Below are 16977 nucleotides of genomic sequence, written 5' to 3'. Positions count from 1 at the left end.
GTTCAAAAGACCTGCAAAATAGCTGATGTATCATATTTTCTAAGATTTCAAATACATGCATAATGATACAGTAATATAAAACATGCAGCAAAATGAAAATGCCTTAAATTTAAAAGCAGTCACTGTCTCTTACAATGGGTCTGTTTCGTATTTATATTTAATAAAATAGGAGAAGGAGGTTGTACTTCAACAATGGGATTCTCAGTGGAGTGATAAACCCAAAATCCAGTATTATCTAGTCATCACCAGATCTAAGCATTTATTAATTAATTAATAATGTGTCAGACACATTTGGAGTAAAGTATAAATTATTGCCTCCATTACAGAGCTTTTATTGGAAATGATCATGTGACAGGCTTTCTTGGATTCACTGCGATACTGTATTTGCTCTTAAAACAACTGTTTGCCCTTTGATTTGTTTATCAAGAAAAACTAAAAATCAATGCGAGTATAAGAGCAGGTCTTTCTCTCATTCAGTATCTCCACAGGAAGACGAGTCTGCAGGTTGACGCTGCCTAGAAGGAAGAGAAGACTTTTTTTTGTCTTGTCCTTTTGAAGATAAACATCATCTTTGACATCTGCATCATTTTCATTTGAAGGATGCTGACCACATCTCTACTTATGTTCACCATGATGGCTCTGACTAGAGCAAATGGTGAGTGTTTGGGCTTTATGTGTGTCATCCTAAAAGAAATACTGTACGATGTGATTCTTAGAGCTTTGAAATCATACAGATATGTCACTCTTTCCTCTTGTTTGTCTTCAAAAGACATCAGCAGCATTTCAGATGTCACTGGCTCAAGCTTTGGACCAGTGCCTTGTCCTCAAAATTGGACTGAGTATAATGATCACTGTTTCCAATATGTTGCAAGAAACTTGAGTTGGGCCAAGGCTCAGGTAATCATAATGGATTAAAATAATTCTGAAATCCTGACAGTGTTTACTTTCACATTTTGGTAAATTGTCAACTTCCTCTAAATTGGTGTATTGCTACTAATTGTGACATTAGTGTTCTTGCAATGTCACTTAGTCTGTATGTGTGTCTGTCTTAACCTTAAGAAAAACTGTCAGTCCTTGAATGCAAACCTTGCATCGATACACAGCGTTGAGGAGTACCAAACCATTCAGGGCCTTATAATGGAAATCACTGCACAGGATACACAAACATGGATTGGAGGCACAAATTGTGAAGAGGTAATTTATCATAACACAGATGAATAAAGTATTCTGCTCTAAATTATCTAACTGAAGACATCTATTTTATCCTGCTGTCTAGGAGGATTCTTGGTTATGGATTGACAATACATATTTCAAGTACAAAGCATGGTGTGAAGGAGACCCCGGGGGTTTTGAAAAACGACAGTGCTGTCTGCAGATTAATTATGGAGGTAAACACAACATATTATGAAGTGAAAGGTTAACTGATGAATGGCAGATGTGCTGGGAAATGTTTTCACAGTAAAATCATGTGTTGTATAACAGAAGCAGTTATAGCCTAAATGAAGCACATGCTGTTTAGACTAACTCTTTCCAATCAGATTAATCAAATCACTTGACAGCAACATATTTTTAATTATTTTTTTCCTTTAATCACATTTGCCTTCTGTTAACATTAAGCATACATCTCTTTAATGTGAAACCTGCTTGAATATTGATGCATTCAGTTCAATTAGTCTACAATACATATATAAAAAAGTCAATATTTCCCAATGGTATTCTCTGTCTGTCCGAGGTTATGAGGTTGGCCTCATCAATTCTAAAATGAATTCTGTGTTTTTTTGTATTTACAGATAACAAATGCTGGCATGCTGCAAAGTGTTTAACCTCACTTCCATCAATGTGTGTCAAAAAGCCTACTGTCAACGCATAGACATGCATCCAACTCGCACACACAGTGGAGGAGCGATTGCATGAATGTTTGCATACTCAGCTGTGTTTACATGAGCAGTCCTAAAGTGTAATCCTAACATGTCTACGTCTCGTATCTCAACTGTAATTATTTGACTAGGGCAGATATGTTCCATTTCCACACTAAGGACACGAAGAGGAGCTTTAATAGTTATAAAACAAATGCTTTATTATCCTCACAGAAAAACAAAATCCTTTCTTGTATTACTGGTTTCCAAAATTAAAAGCTTCAAGTACTGAAACTGGCTGGTCTGTACATCTACGAGTCCACTGTTTGTCTGAGTGTGACTGTCTTCCACCATGCACACTTTCAGGTCAATATGTACGCCACAGTGAAATGTCACGGACATACAGCTCCAATAAGAACTAAATAATAAACTAAATCTGTTGTGTTTCACTTTCATTTGGACTACTTAAATGACAGGATCACATGTCTTGGACCATGTGTCATACCCAGTAAGACAGTATGTACTCAGACCTTTGCAGTGAATGAATTGCTCTAAGTTAAGTAATTGTTTAAATGTATGTAGGAGTGAGTTATGAGACAATGGGCCCCAGGGCAGAGAGGTGTAATAGCCCCCACCCATCCTTGGCAGGGCAGACTCAACTCATAGCCAGCAGCACATCAACTAAATTCACCTGTACCTAAACAGGATTTACAACAAGATAAAAAGGTATCATGATAGTTTCCATCTGACATCTTCAAAGTGAATGTTTAGGCTATTCCTTCAGTTTCTCAGTGGGACGTCTGGGGCTCTGTCATTGAGTGAATGACTATGCCCTTTGATCATGTGAAAAGAAATTGATGGGAAAATACATATCTCTTATATTCATTTTGCATTCCTATAACCAGTAATACCAATGTCTTATATTCATTCTTACATTTGTATAATCAGTTTCCAGCATTATATTCAGTTATTGGTGATTGTACTTTTATGCATTATATTAGTATGTGTTAGAATAGTTAGCGTGTGACTATTTTTATGACCGTAGTAGTGTTTAAAAGTGTATGCATTATACTTTGCATTCCACACATGTAGAGTAGAGCTATTGTGCTTGTGCTTGTAAGAGGCCACAGTGCACTTACTGGGTGCTGGGCCACATTAGAAGGTCAAGAAGCTAATACTTGCTCTTTGCTGCAGTAAACTTCCATCATATGTTATGAGCTATTTTGGCTAAGAGAATGTGAAGGTCGCAGTGGTGGGAGAGACTCGACAGCGGAGACGGCGCGGGATGGCCTCCAGAGGGAAAACAGACCACCACCTGGCGCACTGATAACACTTGTTGTTATCAGTTTGTTATGTATAAAACCTCTCTCAGAGAACTAATCTCTGAGCATTCTCTGATTGCTGTTGGTAGCGGTGTGTCTGTTGATTTGCTCCTTCTTGCAAGAATTAAAAGTAACTTGACTTTTGAACTTGGTTTCCGCCTCAGTCTTGTATTTAATTTCAGAAATGCAAAGTAATATCAATGCCTCCACACCAAAGCCCTGATCTAGAGACCCCCCCCCCCCGGGCCTGAGCCCAGTAGGCATGTTTGGTGATCCATCCATGAGAGAAGCGTTTAGTTTCTCAGAAAAACCTGGAAAATAGAGACGTTATCATAGAGCATATGGGAAGGGGTTGTTATCATTTTATTCAGTCAGCAGACTTTAGTCTAAATCCAGTGGAAGGCGGTCATGCAATATATTGGATGCCAACTGCCACTACAAACCAAAAAGAAAAAGATTGGACCCACTGTTTGGACCTACAGTTAAAGCCACAGTTTGAACGCTGTGAGGTGAAACAGAAAGCAGTGGGTCAGCGTGTCACGTGCTCTGCTCATACCTCCAGGTCACGTGTCAACAGAACAACACAGGAAGTGCCTCGTAGCTCAGCAACTATTATGAAGATACAAGGAACATAGTCAATATAAAAGTGTCTCCCTGCCGCATAGAAGTTAATTAATGTTGATTCTGCCAGACTATATCAAAAAGCGGATGTTGCCAAAATGGAAAGAGTTGTCATAATCGTCATTTTATCGGTGATTTTCTCGGCATCGCAGGTAAGTGTACTGACGCTGATGAGTGAAAGTGAAGGTTAGCGAGTGCTGGGCCTGATAACTCGGTAATATGTTCGCTCCGAGGACTGTAAGTGTGTAACTTATACCCGGAGCATTTAGTCAATAGACTGTGATCATCTGTATATCTGAATATACAGATATATATAAGTACCGAGAGAAATGAGTGCTGTCGTGGAGCTAACGGAGCTAATGTTGGTCCACTTAGCATCGACAGCTACTGAGAGTCAGGCTAATGAGCACACTGAGGACATTCAAAGTTTCCCAAACTGAGAGTGAATCATGTCCTACTGATTAAAATCTATTTTTGATCATTAATGCGAGACTAATGCAGTAGATTGAGTTTTGTTTTGAAAACTAAATTGAAACAAATAACTCATACGTCAAGTTTCCAGCACCTTTTATATACAACTTGTAACAGGTGGAGTAAGTCAAAGGTTGTTATGAACAAATATAAAGCTAAGCCAATACAGTATGTCGTAAACCGTACAGTCGTTTTAAGTTTTAATTGTTTTTTTTTTGTTGTTCGTACATTCACATATTGAAGAAATGTATTGTTTAATTATATAAACAGTTAGCTCTAAAAGGTTTGCAAGAATTTGGTCCAAATAGAAACAAATTAATCAAAGAGAGCTACTCACAGTTGTCTTGTATGTGAATCAGTAAGGCAGAGGGTGCACTGCTGTCAGATTGCCCTTATTTTTATTCTTAATTTGCAAGAAAAACAAGTTTTATCAACATTTGTTTTTATCACATCTAAAACTTTTTTTAAATGTCAAATAATTCCTGAGTGAGAAGCTTGAGGTTTGATGCTTGAGGGGAATTTTCCCCACGTCATCAACAAGGAAGTGTTATCTTAGTATGAGGTCAAACGTACTTTATTTTTAATAGACTATTTATGATCACTTTTATAACATTCAATGGGAAACAACACAGCTTATCCCATATTTATAAATGTGTCATTCCCAACGTATTGTAAGAAGTACATTGCAAATCTGTGTATATATCCAACAAATTTGTTTCAAGATTTGTGGATCTTGATAACAAATGTATGATTTCTGTTATTAATGCCACCTATGTTTGTTGATTTGTCTGTCGATGTTGTATTTGTTTGTCAGGCTAGCTACTTTTGAACTGCATTCTACTCTCTCCTTTAGTCAACATAGTATGTTAGTCTAATACATCCATTTTATCTGATGAGCATAATATATTTATTTTATATATTTTCTCCAACACTCAAGCTTGTGTGAAAAAAAGAATAACATTGTTTTTCTAACAGATAAACTGCCAAGAGGCAATCTTGCACATTTCAAATGGAGATACAGATCGAGAGTACTGTATTGTCCACAACCACTCCTGGACCCCCCTGTCAAAAACTCTTGATGCTGCTGTAAGTTTCTCTGACTTTTATTTACTCCCTTTCATTTGTTCTGTTTTGTCTCTATTTTGTTATAATATGCGGTCCCCTGCCCTTAGTTGTCATTTAAGATGATACATTTGAGATTAATTTAAAAAGAAACACCTTACAGCCTTTATTTACAACTTGGTGGCTGGTGGTATTTACCCCTTTGATGAATGTGGTGACACATGATTTACAATTAATAAATAATGATGATCACCTGAGATTAAGTGATTTTGTTGTACTAAGCTCATGATGGGAAAATTACAATAAATTGCCATCTTCACCTTCTAGGTGCAGTATCCACTGGTGAACTTGACATCTACTCCTCTGTGTGATGGCAGAGGGATCAGTCCAGATCTGGTAAAGGGCAAAGCATTGGTGGTGATGAGGGGAGATTGTGATTTCAGCCAGAAAGCTCTGGTTGCTCAGAACCTTGGAGCTACAACTTTGCTCATTGCCAGCAACAAAACTTTGGTAGGACATCAATCTATATTTCTTTTAATTGATATAAAGGAATGTGATTTGACTTTTTCCCTGCGTTTTTTTTAATGCGAGTTAATAGGTAAATAGCTCCCATTTTGTTTTGTCTGCGCCGGATCATCATTCTAGTGTCAGGATATACCAGTGTGACATGCAAGATACTAAATGCGGAAGTGAAACAAGGAAGTGACACACCAGTGGTGTGGGGATTTTCACACTAGTTATATAATTATTTCCATGTAAAGCAAATCTTTAAGTTCCTTTTCGTCATGATTTGTTCACTGTGTCACCTTTTACATATTTGTTTGACAATGTAGCATGCATAAATGACATGAAATCTCACCAAAGACTAGGTACCAACTGTGTTTATAAAAATCCTTTCTACACTTCTCGGCTCTTCAGATCACTCCATCAGCCAATAACTCAGAGTATGCAAAGGTCCAAATTCCTCTGGCACTGATGAGGTACAGGGACTTCCTGGAAGCACAGCAGGTCAGTCTTTACTTTTTGCTATTAAATTTGGTGTTAATACATACCTGAGTGTAACCCCGCTTATCCCCATACCCTCCTCCTCCCCTCATTGGTCATTCAATCCCACTACTTTGCTTTTCTCAGTATGTCACACACAAAGCACTGAGAAGATAAGAGTGTGTGCAGATTTTCTTGATAAATTGTCCCCATGTTTGTGTATGTCGTCAGGTGTTTGGTGAAGAGATGCAGGTGAAGCTTTATGCTCCATTGCACTCGAAGATTGATCCCAGCATTGCCGTCATGCTACTGATTTCTATTGTCACGGTAGCCTTGGGCGGTTTCTGGAGCGGGGCATGTGAGAGGTGAGATGTTTCATTTAGCCACAAGCTCACATTTGAAAGTTTTGACACATTCAAACTAAAGCAGAGACGACAGTTGTTTTTTAATGTTGTTGATATGCAGTGTCAGTGTCAATTCCATAAAATCATTGTGAATATAGCTCATCAGTGTTTCCCACAAAATTTTGAGAGAATATGGTGGTGAGGTCTCAGTCCGACCCTAGAAAATTGTGTACAATTTAAAATTTTACCAGTTAATAAATGTTCCAATCAAACAATCAAAAAAGACCAATACCCATATTTCTGCTGTGAAACAAAGAAAGCAGAAGTGATTATCTAAGTTAAGCTAGTTAATTACTTATGAACATACTGTTTCAGTAAATATCTTTTTCTACACTGTATTTCTTCAAATAACTAAACTAATTGTCTGCTAATCAATAAAAGATGTGGATTGGGATTATAGTTGATTTATTGTACAGATGGAAATAAAGATCTCATATGACTTTGCTTTTTTAATATGAACCAACCAAAGCAGCATAATGCTGCTGCTGCTGTGTTTTAAATAGCACGCAGGTGTTTCAGATTCAGAGGTTTGAGGTGGAGCTGCAGGGTTGGGTGGGGGTATGTGGGGAAGTTAAAACCAACCATAAAATAACGTGTTATTGACCTGATTCACCAGCTTTCTTACTGTCACTGCTCCCTCACTTCATTCACTCTTTACCTTTCCTATAGCCTCTTACTGACGGAGCAACTCTGTCTGCCTATTCAGTGTCCGGACCTTTTATACAGAACAGTGAGGAGGAATAAAGCAGTAGTATTACCGCATTGAACAGACTCTCTGACAGCAGAGGAGAGCATCGGACAAGAAGTGACAAACAAGCAAACTGCAGCAGAGGCTAACATTAGCTGCTTCTTTCCTCTGTCTCAACGGGGGCGGAGCTGAGTCTTCTGTGCAGCAGAGTCAGAGACAGTAGAAAGTTGGCACAACTTCACTCAGTAATTCAACAATATAATCTGCACAAAAGAAGATAATGTCTCGTCCTATATCTCGTTTGCTCAATATACCGCTCAGCCCTAAAACGTTTTGGAGAGTGTACAGACGTGTTCACTGTGAGACTGTGGCGGCACAAATTAGACTATGACAGGCCACCACAGCCTGTATAATTAATGGGAAACACTGCTCATCTAGTTAGGGTACAACATTAATTTTTTAGTCCACTGGCCAAAAGGCTTGTCAATATTCAGATTTTACTTTTTATTTATGCAAGTTGCTCTTTATTTACAAGACAACAACTTGCATATTCTAGCGGAGTTTGGCTGGTGGCTGGTGCTAATTTTCTGCCCTGGTTAGTAGTGCTATTAGTCATGGAATAGTGCAGTGCTATTTTAAAACATGGTATTAAAGTGTTTAGTAATCTAATGTTTTCCTGTTTGTGGCAGAGAGCGGCTGAACACTGGTGCGGCAGGGGGAGGAGGTGGCGAAAACAAAGCAGACAGTGGAGAGCTGTCCCTGTACTCTCCTCTCAAAGTTGTTATCTTTGTTGCCCTGATGTGCGGGATGCTCGTCCTCATGTACTTCTTCTATAATGTCCTCGGTGAGTGGGACAAAAAAAACAAACACGCAAACAAAAGCACTCATGTATTCCAAAGGAGTACAAATATCTGGTATTTTGTTGATGTGATGTCTCTTTTCCCCCCAGTTTACATCATTATCGCTATATTCTGCCTTGCATCTGCCACCGCACTGTTCAGCTGTCTAGATGCAGTGATGGATAAAATGGGTTGTGCTACTGGGAGGTAAGAGCACGACTCCATCAAAAAGATGTGAAGCTGAGTTAGGTTTGCTGAATTCCTGCTTCATTCGCAGGCAGGCAAATCTCAAACCCTGAAAGTTTTTATTTGAGTGTTTCTGTTTTTGTCTTTTTCTAGCTTCACTATCAAAAATTCAAACTTCTCAGTGAGGTCTCTCATACTGGCTGCCGTGTGCATCACCATTGCTGTGATTTGGGGAGTCTACAGGAATGAGGACAGGTACTGTGAGGGTGCAAATGTACACAAAGCACAACTGCAATTGTTCTGTTGGTTTCAGTCACTCAGACGTGCCTGTGACACCACTGCAGGGGACTGTTGTGGTGTTAAAGCAATAAATGATGTGGTTATTACTTCACATCACAACAACAGTGCTCTTTAGATCAGAACAGCCTGCTTTAATGTTTATTTGTCAAAGTAGAACTTCTATATAGACTGTTGAGAGCATAACTTGTCCAGAAACGTAATGGTGGGACTTTTAATTCCCTTCCCATCACTGTAACTGTAGGACATAATTTCTTAATAATGTCATAGTGACATATGCTTGTGAATGCAATTACTGAATAAATATAAGAGAAGGCTGCTGCCTGAATTGAAACATTTTCTTGCAAACTTTAGAATTCCTTTAAGATTCATAGTTGATGTGTGTTTTCTGAGACGTGAAGGATTACTTCATTAGCAGTAGTGATAATGACATTGCATCTTGCATCTTGAATAACAATGCAGCTTAAATAAGAATGTCATTATCACAACTCATGATAATAATGTTGGCAGGGTTGATACAACACACAGGAAGTGATATTCTCAGCATCCATGTCACAAGGTCCTTAAAATAATTATTTATTCCTATTTATAGACAGCTTAGTACCATATATGATACGATATGATATACTTTTATTGTCCCCTTAGGGAAATTTGTAGGATTTGTTGGACTCACGTGCTGCACACACAAAAATGACCCCATAGACACACCAGTACTGCACACATCCACAAATATTGCACACATCATGTGTGACTTTATGTGTGCAATATTTGTGGATGTGTGCAATATTTGTGATAGTCAAACACATGAGAAATGTTTTGCTGATGTTAATGACCACAAATTCAACAGCTGCTCAGGTCTATTAAAGGTCTGTCTGATTTTAAGAAGTAACTAACATTGTTATCATTATATTGTAAATTATTGATGTTAAAACAAGACCTTTTTTGTGTCCTGGTAGATGGATCTGGATCTTGCAGGATCTCCTTGGCATTGCTTTCTGCCTCAACTTCATGAAGACCATTTCACTGTCCAATTTCAAGGTACCTCCTTACACAGCCTCTCACTCCCTTCTTTCATCGTTCCTTCTTTGCTTGTCCAAAGGCATTTATCCCTTGTGCTTTGTTAGGCATTGGAGTTTTAGTTTTAGTGTAGTTTTAGTGTCACTGTTACATTTTTCAAAGTATATATTTTTACATATATTGCCTTTAGACGGACATTGTACAATCATTGGTCATAAATGTGATTATTGTTAAGCACTGCAGTAGTGTTGAAATATGTTTTTGTAGTTCTTGAATTAATTCTCTTTTCCCTCATTACTTCATAGATCTGTGTGATTCTTTTGAGCCTCCTGCTTGTGTATGACGTCTTCTTCGTCTTCATCACACCTTTCTTCACAAAGGTATGAGATGCGTTTCCTCCATTTAATATCGGTGACATTTTTTATTATCATTTTATGCCACTCCTTAATATTCAAGGCCGATAAAGAAGAGTTGCAAAAGAGAAACAATCCTGCTATCATTTAACAGGAGATGTTGGTTTTGGTGGTTTTATTAGCTGTCACGATATGCAGACAAACTGTAATATAATTGTTTGGCATGTCTCAACAGAATGGAGTCAGCATCATGGTGCAGGTTGCTCTGGGCCCAGATGCATCTGGAGAGAAGGTAAGTCTCCCTGCATTGCTTCATACCTTCAAGGGGAACTCCACCGAATTGTCTAGACATTGTTGAAGTGGTTGAAAAACTTTAAATGACAGTAACTAATTATATTAGTTTGACTACCTAGATTTAAGAGAAAAGACTAATTCTGTTATCATCATTGCTCACAAAGTTTCTTTTAAACATGATTTTATGACCCTGGCATTGTTTTCCTTGCTTGTAGCTCAAAACTTTAAAAAATGAAAACAGTTTACTTAATTAGGAGACGACTGAAACATCTCTCTGTGAATAAATACATTTTCTCACTAAAGCTCCAAACAACATACTTAAACCAAAAGCTTGGTGGAGTTCTCCGTCAAGTTTGTTCTGGCTTTATTAACATCCTGGCTGATGTGCTCTGCTTGTTGTTGAACCCGAGTGGAATGATAGACTGGTTGACTAACTGTGCGCTGGGGTGGGGTGGGCTCTGTCGTAGACACAAGGTAACATGGTGGAGGTCCCAGCTGAACCCCAGGCTCCCTCTGAGAAAGTAAGGTTTCCCCTTGTTATCCATCTACTCGTTGTATTAATGCCTCGTCTCAGACTGGGGAAAGAATATCATGAGTAGAAATAACTTTACTTCAACTACCCCTGGATAAAATGTGGGGCTTTACTATTGTTTCATATACTATTATGTATAGTGTGACACACATGGACTATCCAGACTGTAATGATTTGTTCTTAAAAATTGGCAAAAGAAAACAAAAAAGAATTGACAGACTAACAAATATATTGTACAGTTGGTAAAAGTGCATTATCTGACCTAAACAGAAATATAACAATCTGCAGGGTTCAGGTGTGTTCCCGTGTTTCTGTTCTGGCTGTACATCCTGTTCCTGTCATTTATATAATGTTTTTCCTCCATTGATATCAATCCCCTCTGAAAACAAGCCTTGAGGAGGCATTTTATTTTCCATAACCCTTTCATAAAAATGAAACCTGAAGTAAGTGAACAAAACACACACGTTTACTCACATGATTATCAAGTGGTGGGTGTTGATAAGTCACTCGTTAGGCTTTTGACAAGGTAGATCTACTCAAGCTGAATTTGTTCATGAGTAGTTTATTCATTGCTGTTGCATTGTTGTAAGATTGGTTTTTGGCTTCAGTGTTTTCGTAAGTTTTGTTTGTTTAGGGAATATTTCTGTTAGACATTGTTAAAGAATTAGTATGTGTTGTATACCTGAAGACTGAACTTGAAGTTGTTTTACCATTTTTTTACTGACAACCTAAATGGTGACAAACCTGCTATTAGACCAGTCAGTATATGATGATAATTGTTTTTTCTCAGGTCATTTGTAACTTAGCTCCAGTTAAATGTGTGTGTCACCTGCTTCCTTCCTGTCCACACAGATTCTGTTTATCAGATGGGAGTTAAAAAAACAGAGCAAGGATTCAAAAGCAAATTACATCAATATACAGTGACTGTTAGGGCTTTGAGAAAGACATATGAAGTGATTAGATTGCAGCCAGATAGAGTCGGTGAAAGTCACTGCATTAATAGATAAATGTAATGCTGTTGTCACGCTTTGTCATTTTAAGAATCTGAAGTGTTTTGTTTTCACAGCTGCCTGTGGTGATGCGTGTCCCGCGGTTCTCAGCTTGGGCTCAGAACCTGTGCGGGATGCAGTTCTCCATTCTGGGTTATGGAGATATCATTGTTCCAGGTGAGGTTAAAGTTTCATCAGTTTTCACCTATAACATTGCTGGTAAATACTTTCAGTACAGACAACAATGACTGCTTAGCGCCAGTCAGTTTGACCACACTGAACTAACAGTTGTTGGAGGCAGAAGAACGCATGGTGTGGATAAATGAAGTCAAAACACAAGAATAAAAGAGTAGAAGTAATGTGTCATTTATGCTTATGGAGAAGAATTTTGGCAGGATGAAACTTTACTCATTTAAGTTACTTGCTACTTTGGATAGTTATGTCCTAGTTTTGGTTTGTGCTTCTGTCTTTTTGAATTGAATGTCAAACCAACTATTTTTAGAAAGCAGAAGACAAAATGGCAGCACTGTCTGACTCTGAACTGAGACCAGACAAATAAAAGCAAAGATTTTGTCCTGTGATGTATGACTCACTCTCATTGCTGCATCCCCATTGGTCCAACAGGTCTCCTGGTGGCCTACTGCAGCAGATTTGATGTTTGGGTCAACAGCAGCAAGAAGATCTACTTTCTCAGCTGCTGCATAGGTACCTCAAAGCTCAACTAGAAGCATTTTGTTATTCAACAACTTTGTAGTACTACATGTATTTCGATTTCTGTCTTTGGAAAAAGGAATGATTGAATTGAATAATTGAAATATAAAAAGCTAAATATAAATCTTATAGTAAGTAGTAAACAGTTCTCATGAGCGGAAGGTTTATAGGACTAGTGATACTGTAAGCATAAATGTTCAGTATGTTATATTTTCAGATGTTAGAAATATTACATGTACACACATATACAATATTTTTAAAACATTCCCATTTGTCCATATTGGTTTTCTTACCTGAACAAGCTTTGCAAGTTTTTTCTCTTCTTCCCACACTCTTCAAGCTGAACTCCATACCTTATTTAAATTGTATTTTATAACATTACCTTATACATTCTAGTGTTGAACGTTTTGGTTTCAATAGTATCAAAATCTCTTTGGTGAGTCTCTTTAACACTTGTGCTCAGTGAAAAGCAGACATCCTAGTTTTAGCTGACCACTAATTGTCTCTGGATTGGAGTTCTGATTTATATCTGTATATTATGTCTGTCTGTCCTGTTCTCTGTAGCCTATCTACTGGGAATGATAACGACATTTGCTGTGATGCTGCTGTCAGGGATGGGACAGCCTGCTCTGCTCTACCTGGTGCCCTTCACCCTGATAACCTCGGCCGTGGTGGCTGGGTGCAGGGGAGAAATGAAGCAGTTTTGGGCAGGAACCACCTATGAGGTGAGAGGAACCGGGACATGATTCAAAGCAATTCTGTACAGGTATGATTGATAGCTGTGACGGTACCTCCTCAATGTTTTCAATCAGGTTTCAGTATATTTCTGAAGTGCTTCACTTCTTTTGCTTGAACAATCAGTTCATTCACAGTGCTATGCCAAAGACTGAAAGACTTTATGCCAAGTCATGCTCACTGCCAGACACTAGGATGGTATTGAATATTCACATTACTAATATCCGAAAGGCTAACATGCTTTAGTGCCAAACTGCCTGTACGTAACATAATAAAATACGCATCTAACTGTTCAGCCAGAAAAGCCATGAGCAGCCCTGCTTCACTGCACAGCTACATAACTCGTGTAATGTCCTGTTTGTTAAGCAACTGTCTTGGCATGCAAGTACACTAAGAGAAAGCTAGTCACACAAGACCACCTGAAGCTCTTACAAGAAAACTAGTCCATGCATTGAATACCAGCATCAGTGGATGTTACTCCAGGCAGTTCTTCTCTGTCCCTTTACTGGTCCTGTTGAAGAAATGTATGTCTGTGAAAGTTTGGCTCTGTAAAAGCATAAAGCCTGAGTAACGCTGTGTTTAACTTATTGCATGATCCACATATATGATACATTTTAAATATTTTGAGTTATTTTAAGAAAAGAGAAGAGAACCTGCCATCACAATTTTTAATGTAAACTTTATTTTCTTACTTTTATTGCTGGGCCTTAAGTAATGTTTCAATTCCTCTTGAATCTAACCCTTATTTTACATAAATCTGTCATCACTCAGCTGTCAGCAGCTATAGGTACTGAAAAACCAACCTTAACAAATGCTAACACTTGAAAGATTGCTCTGAGTCACCCACTAATAGTATATTGACAAAGTCTATCAATCAGTCAATCCAGTACACTGCGCTATCTTTAAGGACCTGAATAGACAGCAATGGAAAGACATCGGTTACATACATGTTCCTTTGCCTGGTGTGTGTGCGTTACACCCAGTTATGTACATAAATGTGTCTTATCTTTATAATGAATGAGCACACAAGGAGGATGTTGTTGAACTGTTTGGGTTGTCCTAAGACTTTAATGCCTCACAGACACACCCATTAAATGAGAAATGTAGAGGTGATCTTTTTCTAAAAATGCAAGGCGCCACAAAGAAGAGCAAAAAGCAAGCACACATACAGTATATAGACTTACTGTAAATATATGAATATAAGCATACATAACATACAAACCTAACATCATTAAAAACAAGGACCACAAAGGAAACAAAGCAAATCAAATATGCTAGATTACAGGAACTGAGTCTGCTTTTAAATTAACTTCATGTTGGAGCATCGGAGAATGATAACACATTCACGAACCATCTGATTCTGACAGAAACTTCTTTTATGGAAGAATAGGATCAACAAATAGTTTACAACAAATTGTGTATTGGTAATCTTAACCAAACCACTCCATGTACCTTCCAGACAGTCGTGACCATCATTACTTGTACAGACTGAAAATGAACTTGCTGTGACTAGAAACTTCCTTTAGGCTGGTCATGTCAAAGTTACATAATTGTAGTGTGTTTACGCAGGAGTTGCTTGTGTTTGTGTGTTTTATGTGTTTATGTGTGTGTGTGTGTGAGAGAGAGAGAGAGAGAGACTAAGAAAAAGAGCCACATAAAGATAAGATAAAATTCTGACCTGGCTTCATCTTCACCAGGTCTTGGACTCATCCAGGGAACCTTTGCTGCCAGGTTTGCTTCCCTTAAAACCAGACTTCTCCCCGCATCTCTCCTGCCATTTTACAGTGTTGCTTACTGCAGTGCCTTATCTTCTCACCAGTTTCTTTTTCTTTTGACATTTCAACGCCTGCTTTCCAGGGTCAATGTGATATTCTATGATACAACTGATTTTATTAATTAAATACAAAGACCTAATAAAGGACTTGAGGGTTTACAGTGCAGCGTTTTACATCAAATGACCACTAGGTGTCCCTAGTTGTTTGAAAATAATCACCAATGTGTGTTTGTGGGACTTCTCAGCTGTGCTACTATGGGGACTTGTGTTAAAGCTATGGCCCTGGAATACCATTAACATCATCTCTTTATTTCTGCAGTTTTTTGTTTTTTTTTTGGTACCCTTTTCTGCTTTCTAAAACCCTTCATCTGTTCCAACCAACGGGAATCAAAACTCCTAAAACTCCATCCTTCATGCAGTTACCAACATGTTTATGTTGCCATCTGCATGCTGATGCTTGCAGTTAAGTCTGGAGGACTGTGGCATGGATTTGGGATGTGTTACCGCTCATTCGCTGTTGTAAATGCAGTGTGCATTACAAATTTAAATCCCACCTAGGTTGCAATCTTTCTGTCTCTGTCTTTGGTATTAAATTCAATTAAATTACAACATGTTTAACTTTTTCCTTCCTTTTCTCTTCAGAGGGAAGAACTGACAGCTCCGTAGAAAGAGAAACATGCTGACTTGCCAGTGTCAGGGATCCGACTGCTGGATGCTTTTTTTTTACATTTTAATATCAAACTTACCAACCAAGGGAACACTATTGATCAACGGATTATTAACAGTATGGGTTAATTGTGACTGCTGTGAATGGCTTGTGTGAGGAAGTGGAGATGTTTTAAGTAATTGAAAAGCTTGTTAGTGCCTGAAAAGTCTGTTCATGTTCAGAAAACTGTAATGACTTTGCCTATACATCCTGCCTTGGTGATGATAGCATACAAAAAAAGAGAAAGCACTTTATGATATCTAGCTTGATGGTTGTTTCATTTTGGGGGGGGGGGGGGGGTTTCTTGCAGCCAAAATATGGTACATTTTTGATAACTGTTTTAGGGATTTTCTGTGTAACCTGTTTGTATGATGTGATTGCTTTTGTTGCCTTATATTAAATGAACAACTTATATTTCATGTTTTAAATGTGTTTTTCTTGCCCTGTTAAAACTTCTGCACTTTTTCATTGAGTTCAATCTTACTCTAGATTAACAATTGATCCGCAGCAGGCAGTAACTTGTTCTGTAAGTGACTGATTAAATAAGTGGATGAATAGGGGACTTCTGGGGAGTTTTTATGTTCTGTGAGGTAGCTGGGGGCAAGACAGTGTTACAGTAAGTATTAATGAATAAACTCTAAAAATGGAAACAGGGAAGTAGCCAATGTGTGGGGGGTTAAGTAGAGCTTGTTGGTTATATTGCTGTATTGAATAAAAAGCATGAGGAGTAGCTCAGTGGGAACACAGGCTCTTCACCCCGTGTTAACAAACATCTGCCTTCTTACAAGCATGTATGAAATATTTTGGATGGACTTTGTTTCTCTTTGAAACATGATTCATTTAGGACTGTTTATTAATGCAATAAATATCTATTAAACAGGAAACCCCTGTAGTATCACTAAGCACACTTCATAATTATTATGTTTAAGTGGTAACAAATGTCATCATTAATGGATAGTAGTACTACTAATGTTATATAGACCACTTAGAATCCAGTAATAAGAACAAGTTCAGAGTTGCCAGGTTGTAATATATCCCTTTACAAAAAATGTGATTAAAGAGATAAAAAAAGACGAAGCAAGTATGAGGAGGATAAAGACTAGTGTTTTTTTCACCTGGATTATCCTAAAGTTATT

At 38.0% G+C, this 16977-nt stretch overlaps 2 protein-coding genes across 5 annotated transcripts; both read left to right on the top strand.

Annotated features, from left to right (window-relative positions):
• The first annotated feature begins 473 nt into the window (after positions 1 to 473).
• LOC128359019 (type-2 ice-structuring protein-like) lies at positions 474 to 2150 on the top strand. The gene is made up of 5 exons (XM_053319436.1): positions 474 to 655; positions 770 to 897; positions 1060 to 1194; positions 1277 to 1388; positions 1791 to 2150. The coding sequence occupies exons 1-5, from the start codon at positions 601 to 603 to the stop codon at positions 1868 to 1870; spliced, it is 510 nt and encodes a 169-aa protein (XP_053175411.1). The 5' UTR covers positions 474 to 600; the 3' UTR covers positions 1871 to 2150.
• A 1594-nt stretch (positions 2151 to 3744) lies between these two features.
• Positions 3745 to 16255, top strand: zgc:123258 (uncharacterized protein LOC641502 homolog). Of its 4 annotated transcripts, XM_053318016.1 has the most exons (17): positions 3746 to 3951; positions 5246 to 5356; positions 5660 to 5842; positions 6251 to 6340; positions 6548 to 6681; positions 8098 to 8252; positions 8358 to 8454; positions 8587 to 8688; positions 9687 to 9768; positions 10053 to 10127; positions 10336 to 10392; positions 10862 to 10915; positions 11993 to 12092; positions 12540 to 12620; positions 13191 to 13351; positions 15059 to 15092; positions 15778 to 16255. In XM_053318016.1, the coding sequence occupies exons 1-17, from the start codon at positions 3898 to 3900 to the stop codon at positions 15816 to 15818; spliced, it is 1611 nt and encodes a 536-aa protein (XP_053173991.1). In that variant the 5' UTR covers positions 3746 to 3897; the 3' UTR covers positions 15819 to 16255. The 4 variants fall into 4 exon arrangements, with proteins under 4 accessions (XP_053173984.1, XP_053173991.1, XP_053173977.1 ...); XM_053318002.1 differs by having other exon boundaries at positions 15059 to 16255; XM_053318024.1 differs by lacking the exon at positions 15059 to 15092 and having other exon boundaries at positions 3747 to 3951.
• The last annotated feature ends 722 nt before the right edge of the window (positions 16256 to 16977 follow it).

The sequence above is a fragment of the Scomber japonicus genome, chromosome 1 (assembly GCF_027409825.1).
Source record: "Scomber japonicus isolate fScoJap1 chromosome 1, fScoJap1.pri, whole genome shotgun sequence".
Taxonomy (NCBI): Eukaryota; Metazoa; Chordata; class Actinopteri; order Scombriformes; family Scombridae; genus Scomber; species Scomber japonicus.
This window is presented reverse-complemented; position numbering and strand designations above follow the sequence as displayed.